The 18,742-nt window shown below is 33.7% G+C and overlaps 1 protein-coding gene across 1 annotated transcript in view; it reads right to left on the reverse strand.

Annotated features, from left to right (window-relative positions):
- Positions 1 to 6,542: 6,542 nt before the first annotated feature.
- LOC128994833 (elongation of very long chain fatty acids protein 7-like) overlaps positions 6,543 to 18,742 on the reverse strand; it is a 28,646-nt gene continuing 16,446 nt past the window's right edge. Inside the window, exons 3-6 of the mRNA XM_054419639.1 lie at positions 14,093 to 14,283; positions 13,645 to 13,782; positions 8,877 to 9,119; positions 6,543 to 7,873 (exon numbers count right to left, since the gene is read on the reverse strand). Coding sequence (XP_054275614.1) covers positions 7,673 to 7,873; positions 8,877 to 9,119; positions 13,645 to 13,782; positions 14,093 to 14,283 — 773 coding nt within the window. The 3' untranslated portion in view covers positions 6,543 to 7,672. The remainder of the gene's footprint in view (positions 7,874 to 8,876; positions 9,120 to 13,644; positions 13,783 to 14,092; positions 14,284 to 18,742) is intronic.

Raw genomic sequence — 18,742 nt, forward strand, 5'->3', positions numbered from 1 at the left:
TTGTTGTTGTTGAGGTTAAGCTTGGCGAATGGAGACAAGACAAAACTGACTTTTTGTTTTTGCAGTGTTGCCATTGCCGTTGTATCAAAACCGAATATCCCCGAAACAAGAAAGATTCCCATGTTATTCATAGATACCATTGATTACAGAGCTGTAGCTACTGTAAAATCAGCATATATTAAACACGCAGTATCACATTTGGGGAGCACGCCTTACCCTTGACGCTAAGGCGATCAATTATATTTGTAAATACGTTTATAAGCTTGATTTACGACAGTTAGTGAAAATGTTGGACCTTTTAAACAATCCGATCGTCGCTATGTTTGATGGTGTGGATATTTAATTAATATATAATTGTTGATGCTATACTCCCTGGTGTGGGTGAACGTCCACACTAGTGAGTACTATGACTATCCGCAGTACTATCTTAATAATTAGACCAATTCGTTAATTACAAGGAAAAATGTTGTTTGGATTCCACCTTACCTAGATAAAACATACTCCAAGGGAGTATGTTTCATCTATGATTCCACTATAAACTGTAGGTCCCTTAGTTGCCATTAGCAGTATGGGTTATTAACTAACAGCTGTGTCTAAGGAACATGTCGGCCTTAGTCACTAACATGTAGCACAGATGGTTGGGCCAACGTTGGTAAATTGTGGAGCCACACAGTTGGCCAAAGGTAGAAATGTCACCTCTTTAAACTGTTTTCCAACCAACCATTGCCCAACAATGGCCCAACCATCCAAACATACTGATGGCCAACTAACCACAACTGATATCCAACCAACCGTTTTATTTCACACAAAATAATAAAGATTTAGTATGAAAAGCATAATTATTAGTTGAGTAAATTGATTAAATAGTTCATAAAAACAAATTTTGAAAAAAAGCTAGAACAAAATTTTTGACCCAGACGGGTCTCGAACCCGGGTCCTTCGTCTTATGAGCCTCTTACCTTACCACTGAGCTATCTGTGATTGTTGATATAGAGAGTTTTCAAGTGGTCAAAGAGTAGCCGACAGTTGCAATGGTCGCAATACTTAAATTATTTTTGATACTACACAGTATAATATGATTCTGTTAATCTGTTAAAGCATCATAAGTAGTTATTATTTTATTTTTTATTTTTGGGAGTTAGAGAGGATACTGGTATTTGAATATAGATTAATTAATTACCGTTAGATTATTAACGCTATTATAATTGACTGTTATATGATTAATTACTCTTTCTCCTTAAATTGTTGCAAATAAGTTAAAGAATATTAATTTAAAAAATATTTGCATTATTATAATTATGTTGTGAAAGCTAGACCCAGAGAATCGAAAGTCGTGTAAACTCAACTATGGACCATCGTTGGTCCAACAAAAGATACGTTGAACGGAGTGAAAAACGGTTGGACAACGGTTGGCTTGATGTATGATACCCAGCAATGCATATTAATGTTTTTTCATTAACAATGAACCAATTTTGGTCCACAGTTGTAAATATTGGTTGGCCCAACTACGAGATATACAGTTGGACAACGGTTGGTTGGTTGTGGAAGCTCCAACCAACCATCGACCAACGGTCCCACAGTTGGCCAACGTTGGCCCAACCATCTGTGCTACATGGGAAGACTACAACATCGCGCCACTCATCCTTAACTCATATTTGGGTTAAAATACGCACGTACTGGTTTCCCCATCTTAAATGATTGATTGATTTGGTCTTGGTCTACAATAAAACAAAGAAAAGGAAACACCTAATTATTATCTCACAAGGATAAAACTTTGATATCCAACTCCTTATTTGTACTATCGAACATAAAAGGGGAAAAGCCACAGCATTTTCAAATTGGAAATTAAACTACTACTGTACGAGTTAAATTGAGACAATGTTATATATTATATATATTTGAATTCCTTATTAAATTCCGAATCGATTGGTGTAAGCCCCACGCATGTATGATTTGTTTTGTTAAAGTTATAGGACTTGAAATTTTGTTTTGGAAAAGGGTCATTTTGAGAAAAACTGATTTGAAAATTACAAATACGCATAAAAACGGTGTTTTTCGTATTTTGGTATCAAAAGAAAGCTTTTAATGTCCTCTTTGGAAGCAATACAAATTTATGTCTTAACTTACGGTAGTTTTCATTTAAATAATTGTTTTATTGAAGCATGTCGTAAAAATCACATTTCAGAAAAGGGACCTCTTGTCGGATGTTATTTCTCCATAAGATAAGAAAAGGTAACTCTTGTTGGGACTGCAAAATTTGTGAGATATTTTGTTCTATGTGAACTGAACTTTGTTGTTGTTCTCAAAATGTCCACTAGAATGCAGGACAATTCATTTTTTGGACTAAAATCTGTTTAAAAAATGAATATTAGATATGGGACCTCTTGTCGTTATGGCGAAATAACATTGAGTGACAAGAGGTACCTTTTCTCAGACCGTGCAAAGGCTAAGAAAATTATTTATTTCGACCTTTTGCATCTTCAATTTCATATTTAAACCGATACTGTCATGATCTATGTTAAATGAGGTATAACAATCGATAAAAACCCAAAATTCTATATTTTCTACCTTAATTACTTAAATATTGGCCGTACTGAAAATGTTGCATCTCCAATAAGAGGTCCCTTTTCGCTTACCACATCACATATAAAAAAATCAGTAGTTTTAATATTTAAATTCTTTCTATTCAAATAAATCTGGATGAAATTATTTTATAATTCCAGGATTTGACCAATTTACTATAGTAAGAAGAATTTGTTTTGTTCCCTCTTATTTACAGTGTTTGATTTGATAGTAATCCAGCTTCCATTTTTTAATGGGTAAATTCATGGCCTCCTCTAATACAAGGCCGATTTGGAGACAAAAGTGGCAAAACCGCCGCAGCAGCCAGTACCATATAGTCCCGGCCTACCGAAACCGCCGTTGCACTAATTAATTGTTCAGCGTCAGTGCAATGTTAATGTTTATACATTATACATTCGTTATTACTGTTAATACCATACCATGGCCTACCGAGGCCATGCTGCCGCGCGGGCAGCGCAACACTACGTTACAGTGGTGGATAGTTGTGCTAAAATTTTACCGTTAACATCTGACAAACAGCCAGCTTATTTACGTGAAACATATGTGATGATATTGTAGTTAATCCATCAACCTATCCACTAGTGTGACGTCATGGATCCTGCAGCATGGCCTGTTCTTCTGTACCAGTGCGAAGTTGCCACACTACAAGACCGCGGCCTTGTATTAGAGGAGGATTTATCTGTTATTTTATTGTATTATTGGTATTTTACAATAGGCTACTTCCTACGTGTTTCATTTTTTCCAACATCTTGTTGTACGGTCACTGGCAAATAAATGTAGACATTTATTTTGCGATCCATTGATAAAAAAATAGCAAGCCCTATCACACTCCTCAATTTACTCTGTTTTTACTCTCTCCAAATTAAGGGTCACTTTTGGATCTTTATTTGACTTTTGAAGCTTTATTTTACAGTATAAGTTCAGGATTTATGTCCATCTGCCTGACGAAAAAGTTGCCTATCTGATGTCCCCAACATGTGATGTTATAGTCCTCAATAGACCCCCTCGTTTAAGAAATATAATTATTTTTTTTAGTTATTATTTTTTTTTAATTATAATACGTTGATTATAATTTGATTTTACTGAAAGGTAGAGTAAAACCATTGTAAAACCCATATTAGTATTACAGAGTGCAGGGTTTGCAATGAATTTTAAAATTTGAAGGATTAGAAAAAACACATAAAACAGCTACACATAAGCTTTATTACAAAAGTGGGAAAATAACATACTTCAGTAATTGTTACATGACGTGTATTTTATTTATAAATTTACACTTAAAACTAACAAATTACACTGGCTATGTATAAAATATGTTACACACAACTGCGTACTAAGAGCCATTTAATAATTGTACTCGAGAGGGAATGAGTGCTGAAGGTTTAATTTCATAATTTTGGTCCTTCAATTGTTTGTAAAACAGAATTTAAACTAAAAATAGTGTTTTAAATGGCTCTATCAAATCCATATATATATATATATATATATATATTACAGTTATATATATAATACTATTACTCTAGCTTTGGATTAATATGTACAAAAGTATATTTTGATACTTTGACCCGCAATAAAGAATTGCTGAAATTGAACAAAGTATTTAATTTTTGAGCAATAAAATTGTACACTACAGCACAACAAGTTTGAAATCACAAAAAAAAAGTACTGTATAGGCCTTAGTTATAATGTTAATTTTGTCACCATACCCAACTTTGGAAGCATGGTATAAGATTGAAATCCTTATGCACCAAGTTATAAAGACAGCATTTTTTGTTTTTATACGGTTTTAGCGAATTTCCCATATCCCTAGTAGCACAAATATATATTAAATACATATGAATAAATATATTTAAAATCTATTTTATATATCTCAAGTGTGTATTAATGTCAATTTTATATAATATTTAAAGTATATTAAATATATAAAAAATATGTTTTTGAATCTATTAAATATTAAAAAAATATGTTCCAATAATATATTTTAGTGAATAATATTTAAATAAAAAATGTATTTAATATCACTTTCAAACATCCCATGGGGCCTAAACATAAAAACCCATAATAATAAAGATTTAGTATGAAAAGCACGATTATCAGTTGTGTAAATTGATTAAATAGTTCAAAAAAACAAATTTTGAAAAAATTATTGGATACAATTTTTTCGGCTCGGACGGGTCTCGAACCGGGGTCCTTCACCTTATGAGCCTCTTGCCTTACCTCTGAGCTATTTATGACTGTTGATAGGATCAGTTTTCAAATGATGAAAGAGTGGCCGTCAGTTGCAATGGTTGCAATACTTGAAATATTTTTGATACCGGTACTACAGTATAATATGATTTTATTAATCTGTTTTGGCATCAAGTAGTTGAGTTAAATAGTGCTGTAGTGAATAGTGAGTAGTCTCCACGAATACAAATACAGTAAACTACAAAAACTAATTTAAATACTATGACAAATATTATGTAATTTATGGCATACGTAAATCAAATAATTATTTTTAGAACGTCATATGCAACCGTAATTAGTTTCTTAAAAGGTCGCCAGCCACTAGCACCCTTTTCTAGCCAATTATTCGAGATTTCTATGATCACATTCATTGTCACATATTGCAATTAAAAAAATAAAACCCATCAACACTTTTTTCGTTTGACCCACATGTAGCTATCGAACATGTATACCTCCTCTTAACTATATGCGTAATCTTTTCTTTACGTGCATGATAGAGTGACACCATTCAGAGTATGTATTATTATTTAGTTAATTTTAACGCTTTCACAATGGCAATTATCATACAAAAAATGCATTTATAAATTGATGGACACTATAAAAAACAAAAAGATGCAAATTATTTATTTGCTAATTATAAAAGATTATAGGCTATATATATTCTACAAATATATTATTATTTTATTAATAAAAATATCTGACGTGTTTCAAAATATATTTATAAATACTTTAAATATAGGGCCTATAATATAGTTTAAAAAATATTTTATATATATATTTAAAATATTCTCAACACATAATTTATAAAAATATTTAATAGGAAAAATATACATATAAAATATGTATATTGTAGATTCTATACTTATTTGATCAATATATATTATGAATATATTTTATATATTCAAAACTTATATTTAATTTATATTTTGCATTGCTTTTTGGTAATATTTTAAATATATATTTGAATATATCAAACTATTATTAAATATATATTATTTATATATTTTATTCGAGGTTCTATCAAATACATCTTTAAATATATAAAATATTTATAAAATACATATTTGTGCTACTAGGGATAGGGAATAAGCTATTACCGTAGTACTCATGGTAAGACCTGGACGTGGGACCGATTTTTTTTTTCATTTTGAGGTCCCTAGAGGCCAAAAACACCATCCGTTCAAATTCATATATATATATATATTTATATATTTATATATATATTAAATATTTAAGTAAATAAGTACAACTGAGCACCCTGATATATTCAGGGTGCTCAGTTGTACTTATTTACTTAAATATTTAATATATCAGCAGCCTTAAAGTGAACACCTAAATTAAATTATATATATATATATATATATATATATATATATGTGTGTCCGTTAGCACGATAACTCGAGCAAAAATGATCCGATTTTGATGAAATTTGGTACAAACGTGTAAACCTACGTTTATTTGAACGAGTTCGCGATCCAGCATGATCGGACCATGGGAACGGGGGTTTACGGGGGGTTTTATGGGGTAAAAATAGGTTTTTCCCATTTTTGACCCAAAAAACATAAAATTTAGCAATTTCTTTCCGAACCATTTTGTAGAGCTTAAAAAAACAAATAATTTAGTATATTGAAGCGTTATTATGCGCCTAATGGTTACGGAGAAAATTCCAAAAAATTGTAAATTTAAAATTCCCATGTTATTCTTATGGAGAATAAGTAAATTGTTGTAGTTTGCTTGTTTATGAACATATTTTGATCAAATTTGGAAAATGTTTTTATTTCTTACTAACTATTAACGTTTTACAAAAAAAAAACAGTTTTACCCTCCCTGATGCAGCAAACCTAAGTACTAGTTAAACTAATTATATTTAAATAGAGAATAAATGTTATATTTTTAAGTAGACATTTCAGTGTAAATCCAATCAGTCAAATGGAAATTCGCTTAGTCTGCAGGTTTGCTGCGGCGGGGGTATTTTTAATGTTACACGAGTCCTCTTCCTCTATATAGAGTCTGTGTCGTGGTGTTTATAAAAAACGTAAGTTTAAACATTTCTTGTTCTATGTGTTTTACACTAGCACATTCAATCTGCATATAAATATTTCTACCCAGAAACAGTCTTTATCTTTGTACTATACTAGGATGTTCAGTATTATTTTTGGCTCGTCATATAGTACAAACATGTTTAATTGAACTTAAGTAAACAAAACGGCATTACAATTAACTGTAGTCTTTGGAATAACAATAAGTTTGAAGTTTGACAATTTACAGAACGACATTGCTCCAACAATCTACTCACATAATGATATCCAGTTGACTTTGTTTAGTTGAAAAATCTGCTTATTACCTTAATGGTCGTTGTCTTGGATGCATCATTGACTTTAGATACACTGCCAAGATTATTGTAAAGGTTGTACCATTGTTTATCCAAGTACTGTGCATAGTTTAAACCACTGATAGTGTCCAGATCAACCACAGTTTATCTGCGACTGAGTTTTTAGCTACACGGTCAAGAAGAACCACTAAATGTAAACAAAAGTCTACATCTTGCAAAATTAGTTTCACTCATAAGATCCCCAGATCTCATTAGGTCTGGTTCTATTCATTGTCAATAATTGCACAATTCCCCATTGAATCAGTAAACAAGCAATTTATAAACAAAATGGGAAAAACCTTTTCAAGGCTGAGAAGTCGTTATCATTAGTTTGTTTTCCTCTTTTTTTACCGTGAATCACAGATTCTTGGTGTCGTCACAAAAATATAACCTAAAATCATTGCCTGAAAACTGGGTATGACTTCCTCATTCACGCTGAACTCTCAGGAAACCCCATTTTCAACATCATGCCACTTCTGACAACCATTCATTCATTTACTCTGCCTTTGTATCTTTTTGTTCTTTCTGCTTTCGCAGCTGTTGCATTCTCTCTGGATAGGCTTTGTTGTAAAAGTCGTTGAACAGATAGTAGAAGAAGATTGCGTTAGGAAGGATGAAGAAGAGGGAAAACCGTGGATATTCACAGTCGTAGATCAGCAGCTGGAGGGAGTGGACGAAGGCTATGCAAAACTGGGCCTGGAAAAGTTAATAATAAATAGAAACTAAACTGTATACATACATTGTTATACATTTATCAATGTATGAGTAACATTGTTACTTATAAATTTGTCACGGCAATTGATGCAGACAAATATTGTGTATATAATTAAGTGACTCAAGAACCATAGAGTTTGGATGGAGCATTATGTGTTCCAACTGAGAAAAAATGCATCGTTAGAGCATTTACCCTTAGCCCTTGTGACATGGACATTGATAAAATTTAATTTACATCAAGAACAATCGCTTAACCATCCAGCAGTTTGCATTGGACAAGGCGGTGAAGAATCAAAATGTTTCTTCGATCTCTCCCCGTGGAGGCAAGGGCAGTAGGAAAATCAAATGCAGGATGGTTGTGAAGATCCACAGGGTGTTTTTAGGCCCATATAACAAAAACCGTGAGAAACTGTTTAGCGACAAAGCAAGCTAGAATGTTGGTTTGGTATCCCTGTTTTCTTTACTTCAGTGCCGATCAGCTGATATGCATTTTTGCTACGAGGTTTTGTGTTATTAGAAATTTATTGTGCTCAACATGGTGTTTTCCTAAGCTCAAAGAGTATGATTGTAGAAGAATATTACAGTAAATTCAGTAAATCATTTGCCTTATGCAAGAAAGGTTTGAAATTAAATTTCGAAGTTTGATTCCAGTGCCTAAAATCAACTATTAATATACTTGTCAAAATTGGAAACCGGAACTGTATAAAACAAAAACACATACCACTAGATTGTTGTAAAAATGCAACAGTGCATCAGCTGATCCACAATGAGTTAAAGGAAACAGGGATACCAACATTGCATGTTTTGTCGTTAAACGGTGATTCACGGTACATGTAGTTTGGGTTGCGTAGAAAATGTTCCAATATATAATCCAATATATTCAATATAGTATGTCCAATCTACTATTTAATGACACTGACAAAGGTACTCAAAATCCTGCAAATGAGATATAAAATGAAAAGTTGATCAATGTACTGATACTAACCAGCTGAAGCGTGGTAATATACTTCTTCCACCACAGGTAAGGGTGTAACTTGGGCCCCAGAGCTGCTAGCAGGTAGTAGGTATACATGATTATATGCACGAAGCTGTTGATCATTCCGATGAAGCTGCCATGGCCGCCGGGGTAATACTTGGTGGCGCCCCACGAGATCATTGGCATCACTGTGTGGTGATACAGGTGCAGGAATGTCACCTGTTTGTCCTTCTTGCGTAGCACAAAGAACACCTGTAAACAGCTGATTGTAATAATTGTGGTTGTAGGCGAACCAAGGGTTGGTTCCTAGGCCTGTAGTCCAGGATCTGAAGGGGGTTGAGCATGCATGAAAAGGGTGACGCAATTTTATTTCTGATTGTTGTTATAGGCACTATATTGATCACGAAAACGCATGTCGTCGCCCCCCAGCGTGGTCGACAACCCGGGGGGGAGGGGGGCAATATGGCGGGGGGCGCCGTTTACTAAAACGCCTATAACTCGAGAACTATTCTAGGTAGAACATTGCAATAAACGTCAATTTACTCATAAAATTATGATCTTTAAAAATGTTAATGTAGTGAAATTCGTATCTTTGATGGTTTTTTAGTTATTTTACATTGAAGCTAAAAATCAATATGGGGTTATGGGGTTAAAATAGGGTTTTCCCATTTTTGACCCTAATAACCAAACAATTTGCAATTTATTTCTTAACCCATTTTGTAGAGCTTAAAAAAAGAAATAATTTAGTATAGCAAAGGGCTGTTGTATGCCTAACGGTTATGGATATAGTTACAAAAAATTAAATTCAAAATGCCCATGTTATTCTTACGGAGAATCAAAAAAACGGTTGTAGTTTGCTTATATATGGATATATATTATAATCAAATTTGGCAATTTTGTTTATTTCATACTAAGGTATCAACATTTCAATATAAAACTCACCTCAATACCTTCCCTGTAGCAGCAAACCTAGGTACTCATTATAATTCATTTGATTTAAATAGGAAATAAAGCTGACAGTTTTCAGGGAATATTTGAGTATAATATAATATTGAGTCTGCAGGTTTACTGCAGCAGGGGTACTTTTTAAAGCAACCGAAATTACAAGTACCAAGAGACACCTTTTAAGGATAAACATAGCTTTTATGTTTGTAGATCTATGAATTTAAAAAATTGATGAAAAATAAGGAAGAAATTAGAGGAAAAACTGTTCATTACTTAGGTTATTTTTACTTTACAATTAAATTTCAATATAATTGCTGGGACATTTCATGATAGTATCATGAGATATCAAAGTGTTGTAGGTTATATTATTTCACATACCGTACCTTTAGTTTGACAATATGGGCTGCAATGTTGATAACAGTGACCGAAACTACAAAAGGAGTTTGAATGCTGTATAAAATAATTTCCTTTAGAATAACGAACAAAATATACTATATATAAAAAAATTCTTTTTATTTTAACAAACTATATTTACAAGTATTGTAATAGTTATACACGTCTTAATACAATTAAAAATATTGTAGATTAAAAATACTTCTTAAAGGTAAATTTGTCATCTTTGTAGATCATCTGGTACCAGAGGTGTGTTTTTATTAAATAAAATTTGTTTCTTGTTATTTCAGATATTTTTAAAACTTATGAAGCCAAATAAATCAATATACCATAAACAATAGCTCGTCCCTTTTTTTCATATCCGAAAAAAGCAGTCATCATAAAATCAACCGTAAAACAATAGAAATACAATTTTGTTGACACTAGCGCCCAGTGTCGCCAACATGAACTAGATATGAACAAAGCTTTAGAATTAACATTGAGATGAGAAGTCTACTTGTGTTCGTTAGTCTATGATATTATTCACAATAAATTTCCATAACACTAAACCGTGTTGGAAATACGAGTGGACCTTGTGTATGATCGATACAGTAACATCAGTACATCACTTAAAAATGGGGAAAATGATTTGAGAAGTTCAGGAAAGTCACCATTGCTTATCAAAATGCACAGCGATTTAACCAAGATACCAAAACAGTGGCCTTGTTACATAGCGTTTCCCGAAAACAAAAGAAACCTTGTAAAGTACATATCGGATTACATAATCCATAACATAACCGTCCCTGTTGAAAAACAATTTTTTGTATCAGGTAGTTTTGAAAATGAAAATAACTGTTATGTAAAATCAGAAGACCAACTAATAAAAGACTATGCAACCCTAAATTCCAATCAGAACGAAGCAGATACCAGGATCTTCCTTCATGCATATGACTCATTGCGAAATGGGAAAGGTGTAAACCTTATAATTCACAGCCCAGACACAGACGTGTTTGTATTAGCGGTTTCATTCTGGCATTATTTTAAGGATATTGGCTGTCATACCTTGTGGTTAGTAGCTGGCACTGGAGAAAGGAAAAGGGCTCTGGGATGTCATTTAGCTTCCTAACTAGGAACCTAGCTAACTAGGTACTAAAAAGTATGCTTTCAACTTAGCAAAAAAATCAGAATTTGTCTTAGATACGCTCCACCTGTTATATAAACAAGACCTAGATGATGCTCAACTTCGACAACTAGAAGTTCTATACTTAAAAATTATTAAGAAAAAGGGAATTACTTGTGATGAAAGCCGATATATTCATTTCTTGTCATCCCCATCAGCAGTAAATTACATTGGTTGTTTGCCATGCACATTCCAACTCATCCGCCATCATATCCTTCGGTGCACCGCTCAACTGTACTATTGGCAAAATTCCACTATTCCATTTGTGGAGCCTTTAGACTTGACACAATTTGGTTTTTTCTTGGATGATAATAAGACATTAAAGCCCCTATTGATGACAAAGCCAGCCATACCAGACACTTTAATCCCACCTTGCTCGTGTAAAAACTGCAAAAAAACGTCTTGTATATGCTTTGTAAACCATTCATCTTGCTGTAGTTATTGCACTTGTAAGGACAATTGCAAAAACCCACTAACTAAAATGTATTCTGAAGAAGAAGAATAAGTGTAGTTACATATATTGTGTAATGAACGAGAGAAAAACTCAAGTTACAAACATACAACTTCATTAAACAAATTTTTAATGGGAAATGATGTATTAAGACGTGTATAACTATTACAATACTTGTAAATATAGTTTGTTAAAATAAAAATAATTTTTTTTATATAAAGTATATTTTGTTCGTTATTCTTAAGGAAATTATTTTATACAACATTCAAACTCCTTTTGTAGTTTCGGTCACTGTTATCAACATTGCAGCCCATATTGTCAAACTAAAGGTACGGTATGTGAAATAATATAACCTACAACACCTACAATAATATAACCTATAATCACAATGTCCCCGCATTTATATTTAAATTTAGTTGTTAAGTAAAAATAACCTAAGTAAAGAACAGTTTTTCCTCTAATTTCTTCCTGATTTTTCATAAATTTTTTTTATTCATAGATCTACAAACATAAAAGCTATGTTTATCCTTAAAAGGTGTCTCTTGGTACTTGTAATTTCGGTTGCTTTAAAAAGTACCCCTGCTGCAGTAAACCTGCAGACTCAATATTATATTATATTCAAATATTCCCTGAAAACTGTCAGCTTTATTTCCTATTTAAATAAAATGAATTATAATAAGTACCTAGGTTTGCTGCTACAGGGAAGGTATTGAGGTGAGTTTTATATTGAAATGTTGATACCTTAGTATGAAATAAACAAAATTGCTAAATTTGATTATAATATATATCCATATATAAGCAAACTACAACCGTTTTTTTGATTCTCCGTAAGAATAACATGGGCATTTTGAATTTAAGTTTTTTTAACTATATCCATAACCGTTAGGCATACAACAGCCCTTTGCTATACTAAATTATTTCTTTTTTTAAGCTCTACAAAATGGGTTAAGAAATAAATTGCAAATTGTTTGGTTATTAGGGTCAAAAATGGGAAAACCTTTTTTAACCCCATAACCCCATATTGATTTTTAGCTTCAATATAAAATAACTAAAAAACCATCAAAGATACGAATTTTACTACATTAACATTTTTAAAGATCATAATTTTATGAGTAAATTGACGTTTATTGCAATGTTCTACCTAGAATAGTTCACGAGTTATAGGCGTTTTAGTAAACGGCGCCCCCCGCCATATTGCCCCCCTCCCCCCCGGATTGTCGACCACGCTGGGGGGCGACGACATGCGTTTTCGTGATCAATATAGTGCCTATAACAACAATCAGAAATAAAATTGCGTCACCCTTTTCATGCATGCTCAACCCCCTTCAGATCCTGGACTACTGGTATTGTTCAACGGTGCGGCGGCCAGTGCTTTATTAATGGGACCAGGGTGAACAATAGCGATAATAATAGTCATTGTTTAGTATTATAAATAAAAACAGAGGCTGTTCCATAATATCACATCGTATTTGTTGTATTTGCGATATTGATGAAAATTGCATGTAAGTACTGGGCTCCATATTCCCCTTGGAAACTCAGGCGAGCGACAGTTCTGTTATAACAGACTAGACTCCGCAGTTAACAAAACCTAGCTAGACACGTATCTAACTCTTGGTTAGTCATTTTAGGCTATCGAAAACTTAGGAGCTCTATGCGTTCAATAACTCATACGTCAATGTTTATTTTCTTGATGACTTAATATTTTAAAGCTTCTATTTGAACTTTTGCTATAAAGCCACTAAATTGTATTTAAACTTATCTCGAATGGATTAATGATTTTACACTCCATTATTGGTGTACAGTAATTGGATTGCACAAACGTCACCTACCGTATCCAAAAGTTCGGTGAGTTTAGCCAGGAAGTAGATGTAGAAACCGCGGGCGACTCTAAGAGCGGGGGGTGTCCAAGACCAGTCGACAGGCTCACACTTCCAACTGTAGTTGTACAACCATGCACCATCCAGGGCCTGCGAACAAGTACTATTTCAAGTGTTCATCTTCACTACTGTAATCAGACTCTAAGAGCGGGGGGTGTCCAAGACCAGTCGACAGGCTCACACTTCCAACTGTAGTTGTACAACCATGCACCATCCAGGGCCTGCGAACAAGTACTAGGTCAAGTGTTCATCTTGACTATTGAGGAGACAGGAGACAGGTTCCATAATACCGACTAAAGAGCACTCTGTCAGGGGCTCAGTTCAACTTCCTAAATCTAGCCACAGTTCTAGCATGGTAATAGAATACCTAGTTCCTGCTGTGGTATACGATAGTACATACCTCCCAGAACAGCCAGACGCTAACGAGAACTTGTAGGAAGTTGTAGACTATGAGGATGTTGGTCAGCCTGAAGGGTTTGCGATGCGACATGTACTTTGGGCCCCAGTTCAAGACAAAGTATAGGTAGGCCCCCATGATCGTCAGTCCAGGGACTGGGCTGCTTATAAGAGGCCAGCTGTTGGTGCGGGGGTCTGAAACAAGGATATAACTGATAATTGAACTACAATTATTGACTAACAAACACAAGTACACTTCTCATCCCATTGTAAATTTTGAAGCTAGTTTTTTGTGTCTAGTTCTTGTCCTGTGACACTGATCACTAAGGTCAACAAAATGTTATTTCTATTTCAGAATTGATTTCATGATTTCTGCTGTACTGTTTGGTTAAATAGGTCCACGAGAGTCTGCAGTTCGCCGCAGCCAATACTGACTGCCTAGACCAATACTAGCCTGACTGGATTAGAGCGACGGATTACGTGCCGGAAGCGACCGTGCCAGAAGCGACCCAGCAAAAATCGTGCCAGAAGCGACCCTGGTAGTAGCGTGAGTGCCACTAGCGACCCATTGTTTGATAAAGGGTTTTACAATGTTTTGTTCAAATCGGTGTTAATGGCTTATAAACAAATCCTATTCTTGTTATAGTATGTACCACCTGGAAGAGCCCAATATTCGCCTAAAGAGCTGTTTTAGCATCTCTAGTTACCAGCTGCTAGCATAGACTCGAGTTATGTGTGGTAACTTAATCAAACAATGTTTCTTGAATTTTTATCATTTTATAAAAGCCAAATATAATCAATTAACTTATCTTTTCTTTATTTTTCAATTTATTAAATAAATATGCAAATATGAGATGGTGGATGTGTGTTTGTATAGGTCTACTACTTAATCGCAGGGGAACCACTCAAAAGATCTAAATTTCACATGGAGGTAGTTTATCAAATATAATCAAAATAATGTTTATTTCAGTAAGTAAAATACTATGTTACAATACTTTGTCAGTACATATTTTATAATTATGCCATAGTTATGTAATAATATACTGACATAGTCATTAAATATGAAATCCCCCTCACATAGGCTACTGTCCGTGCGTGAGAAATTTCCTCTATCAGTAAATAAATATTCTAAATTGAAGAAAAAAATAGATATTTATAAAACACTAGCTGGCCCGACAGACGTCGTCCTGTCCTAATGTGGTTTTATGAAATGCTTGTTCATTTTAAAAATTCAAAAAGCAGAAACCATTCGAATCGTCAAACTTTGGATTTTTGCTACTAGCCTGTTTGGAGATAGCGGCTTCTTGGAGTTTAATGAAGTTGGCGTGTTAACAATTATTGTTAACATATTATGTTTGGATTAGGATTTGAAATAGATAGTTGGACTCTTTCTTCAACGTCCTGCCTGTTGTAAAGCGTAGGCCTAATTACAACAGCTTGTTTTCATTTGACTATTTTATTTCATTTCATTACGTTTAAAATGACCCTCCGATGTTTATAAATGATTCCTTCCCTTCCCCCAAATTTACTGCATAATAGAAGTAATTGTATTTCCAAAACATATTTCGAAACTGAAATGAAATACTGAAATTGATCTTTAGGAAAAACATATTTCAGTTCAGAAAACACAGCCAATCAAATAGGGACTTTCATAATAAAAAATCAACGGTCTGGCTACAAAGTTTTTTTTTATTTGTGTAACAATAACAGTTGGAATAAAAAAAAACAAGATTTGTATAAAGACGAATTAAGAGCAATAAACTGTTTGGTGATATAGCCTATGACAGATAATTAATAACAATGCAATGGAGCTATTGGAATATACAAATCGTACATTTACCACAACATACTAGCAGGTGCAAAAGAAACAATATTTGTGACATAACCGGGATTATAGGCATAACAAAAGCCACAATTTTTATAAGCGTTTTAATTTTTTGGGAGTTTTTTTTTTATCTAAATCATCAGCTGTATAGATAGCTTCGTCATTATAAATATATAGAGTTTTTCTACAATAAATTCCTACCCTTTTCTTGCCTCATATTATTATTTTTGAGTTAGTAGAGTCTTAGTCATTTTTAGTGATAGCAGGTCAACAACATCAGGGGTTGTAAGCTGCCATACTATGACTAGACACCTCAAAATCTTCTTTATTTAGTTGTGCTAGAATACTCTTTTCCATTTAGGGAATAAGCTATTACCGTACGTCTCATTGAAAGACCTAGACCCGGGACCTATTTTATTTTTCGTTTTGATGCCCCGAGAGAGCAAAAACACCATTCGTAAAAAATATATGTAATTTGTAATTTAAGTAATTTGGTTATAATTCATTTCCATTCTAGCTCCTGAGCTGTAATATTTAATGTGATAAATAAGTTTACATACCTTATAATCCGACAAACAGTTCAAATAGTAGGTTGTTTACATGTTTCGGCTTGTATCCACCATTGTCAAAACATTGCAGTTGGAAAAAAAATACTTATCATTGTTTACTAATGTCCATAAACTTTCACACAAACATACACGAACGAATAAAAAAACAAATAGGCCTATTACAATAAATGCACCTGGAGTCTACAAACTGTTATAGTTTGCTTATTTATTTTTGGATATGTGTTGGTAAATGTATATTCGTATGAATTATACGATACAATTTACATAAACAACTATTATTTCTTCCCCAAATGGGAATAAATTTAGTCTGCAGGACTACTGCGCAGGAGTACTTTGTAATGTATTTAATGTGACAGCAAATCGTTTAAATGGTTTTATAGTGAAATTTTGTTTAGTTTTTGTTAAGAATATAAGTTGAATTGGCGTTAATTCATACTCGCCTCCCGCTCCAAATTCTTGGGTCGCTAGCGGCACGGTAGAAAATTGGTGGGTCGCTAGCGGCACGGGTCGCTTCTGGCACGGTCGCTTCTGGCACGACACCGAGCGACGTTGCGACATCGCCCGTTCTCTAATTATTAAAATATACTAAAGAATATTTTCAAATCAGCTGGTATTATTAGATTGATTAGGCAACACCGCACCGTCCTCATTGGCTCCTTTGAAGTCACGTGGTAAATAGGTTCCTCCCTTAACTGCAGACTCTCGTGGACCGTACTGTAGGAGACGAGTTATTGTTTATGAATAGATCGTTTTATTTGGTTAAACGAGGTTTATAATAACTCATATAACAAGAAACAAATTGTCTATGATAAAACAGTTAGTAGATTCTTCCCTTAGTAGATTTCTCATCCTTATCTTCAGCTGAAGACAATTTTATCATTAGCGTCCGGTGTACTGAAGAGGTCGCTCTATGAATAGACCAGCTCGCTCCCCTAGTCTATTGGTGTGTGTATTATAGTAGTCTACGTAGTATTAGTATTGCATAAGAGTATTAGAGATGTAAAAATTATACCTCCCAAAAAATAATGTTTAGCCAATCATTTCACTCAATGAACGCGTTAAAAAAGGCTTATTTTACAATAGTATAGAAGAAAGAATCGTGTAGTATCCATAATCCACAGTTAATGCAAAGACTGCAATACACGCAGTGTGTCTATGTATCTGAATTGCGTCCGATTGATTTAAGGCGTCGATTGGTTGCCAAAACAACAATGATGGTACAAGCACAAGCCAGTCATATTCTAAGACTTATTGCTCTAATTGTACCGTATGTCTCTTCTGTAGCTAGAAAGTAATGATACTTGGTTAGATGACAGTAAAAAATAGAGACAAAAACGTAATTCTTTTACAATCATTATTACGATTTGATTAGAAATCCTAACCTTGATCGAATCCTTAAAACCTGGAGACCAAACTAACAATAAAACCGCTGATTGTTTTAGCTAATTGTTAACAGGGATATTTATTTTTTTTTTATTAAGTGACCGCTATTTTGAAACTATACACTATATTAAAATAACATTTTAATCTAAAAATAAACCTTTGCTATGCAGCAAACTTCAATTGACCAAAAAGCCTTTATTGAATAAAAAAAGTTTAGTAAAAAACGAAATGGCAGCTGTACTGGCAACTTTTGGAGTTTTGGAAATTCTTAAAGTGATATTTTAGTCTGCTTTTAGTCCAGAAATGATACCAAGGTCTGTAGAGAGTTCTGGGACCGCAGACAGTTTTGTCCGTCTATGAAACAAACTGTGGTTAACATCTGCACCGAAAAATTATAGAAGTGAAAGTGAATTTGGCCCTAGGGACGAGCGCGGCAATTACTGGTGGCAAAACACGATAGGCCTGCCTGATTGAAAGTAAAGAGCAAACCTAACCTAACCTCATAGATCAGAACATGTCATCGGTGCGTGAAGGTTGGAAAGTCTCAACAGCTGATGCTAGATTTTAGATTGATCAGCTGATTGGGTTGTTGTAAACTAAAAATATATCCAGGTTACTGACGAAACATAAAAACACTAAAGTAGGCATCAAATTTTACAATAGGAAGAAAATTCTACTCGCACTATTCAAAGAGAATTAATTGCTAAACGCCATGTTGAGTATGCCAAGTGTGTTTTTTCAAACTGTTCTCGCTTGGCTTTTAGGTTTATACATTACAGTATAGTTACCCTAAAAGATTATTCACCATCCTTATGTATCAGCTAGCGTTATAGTCGTTTCTTCCCGATATTTATAAGAGCGTTTTGATTGTTACTTA

Source organism: Macrosteles quadrilineatus, unplaced genomic scaffold (genome assembly GCF_028750875.1).
Source record: "Macrosteles quadrilineatus isolate MER2022 unplaced genomic scaffold, UCM_ALF_1.0 Scaffold_5__1_contigs__length_97177068, whole genome shotgun sequence".
Classification (NCBI taxonomy): Eukaryota; Metazoa; Arthropoda; class Insecta; order Hemiptera; family Cicadellidae; genus Macrosteles; species Macrosteles quadrilineatus.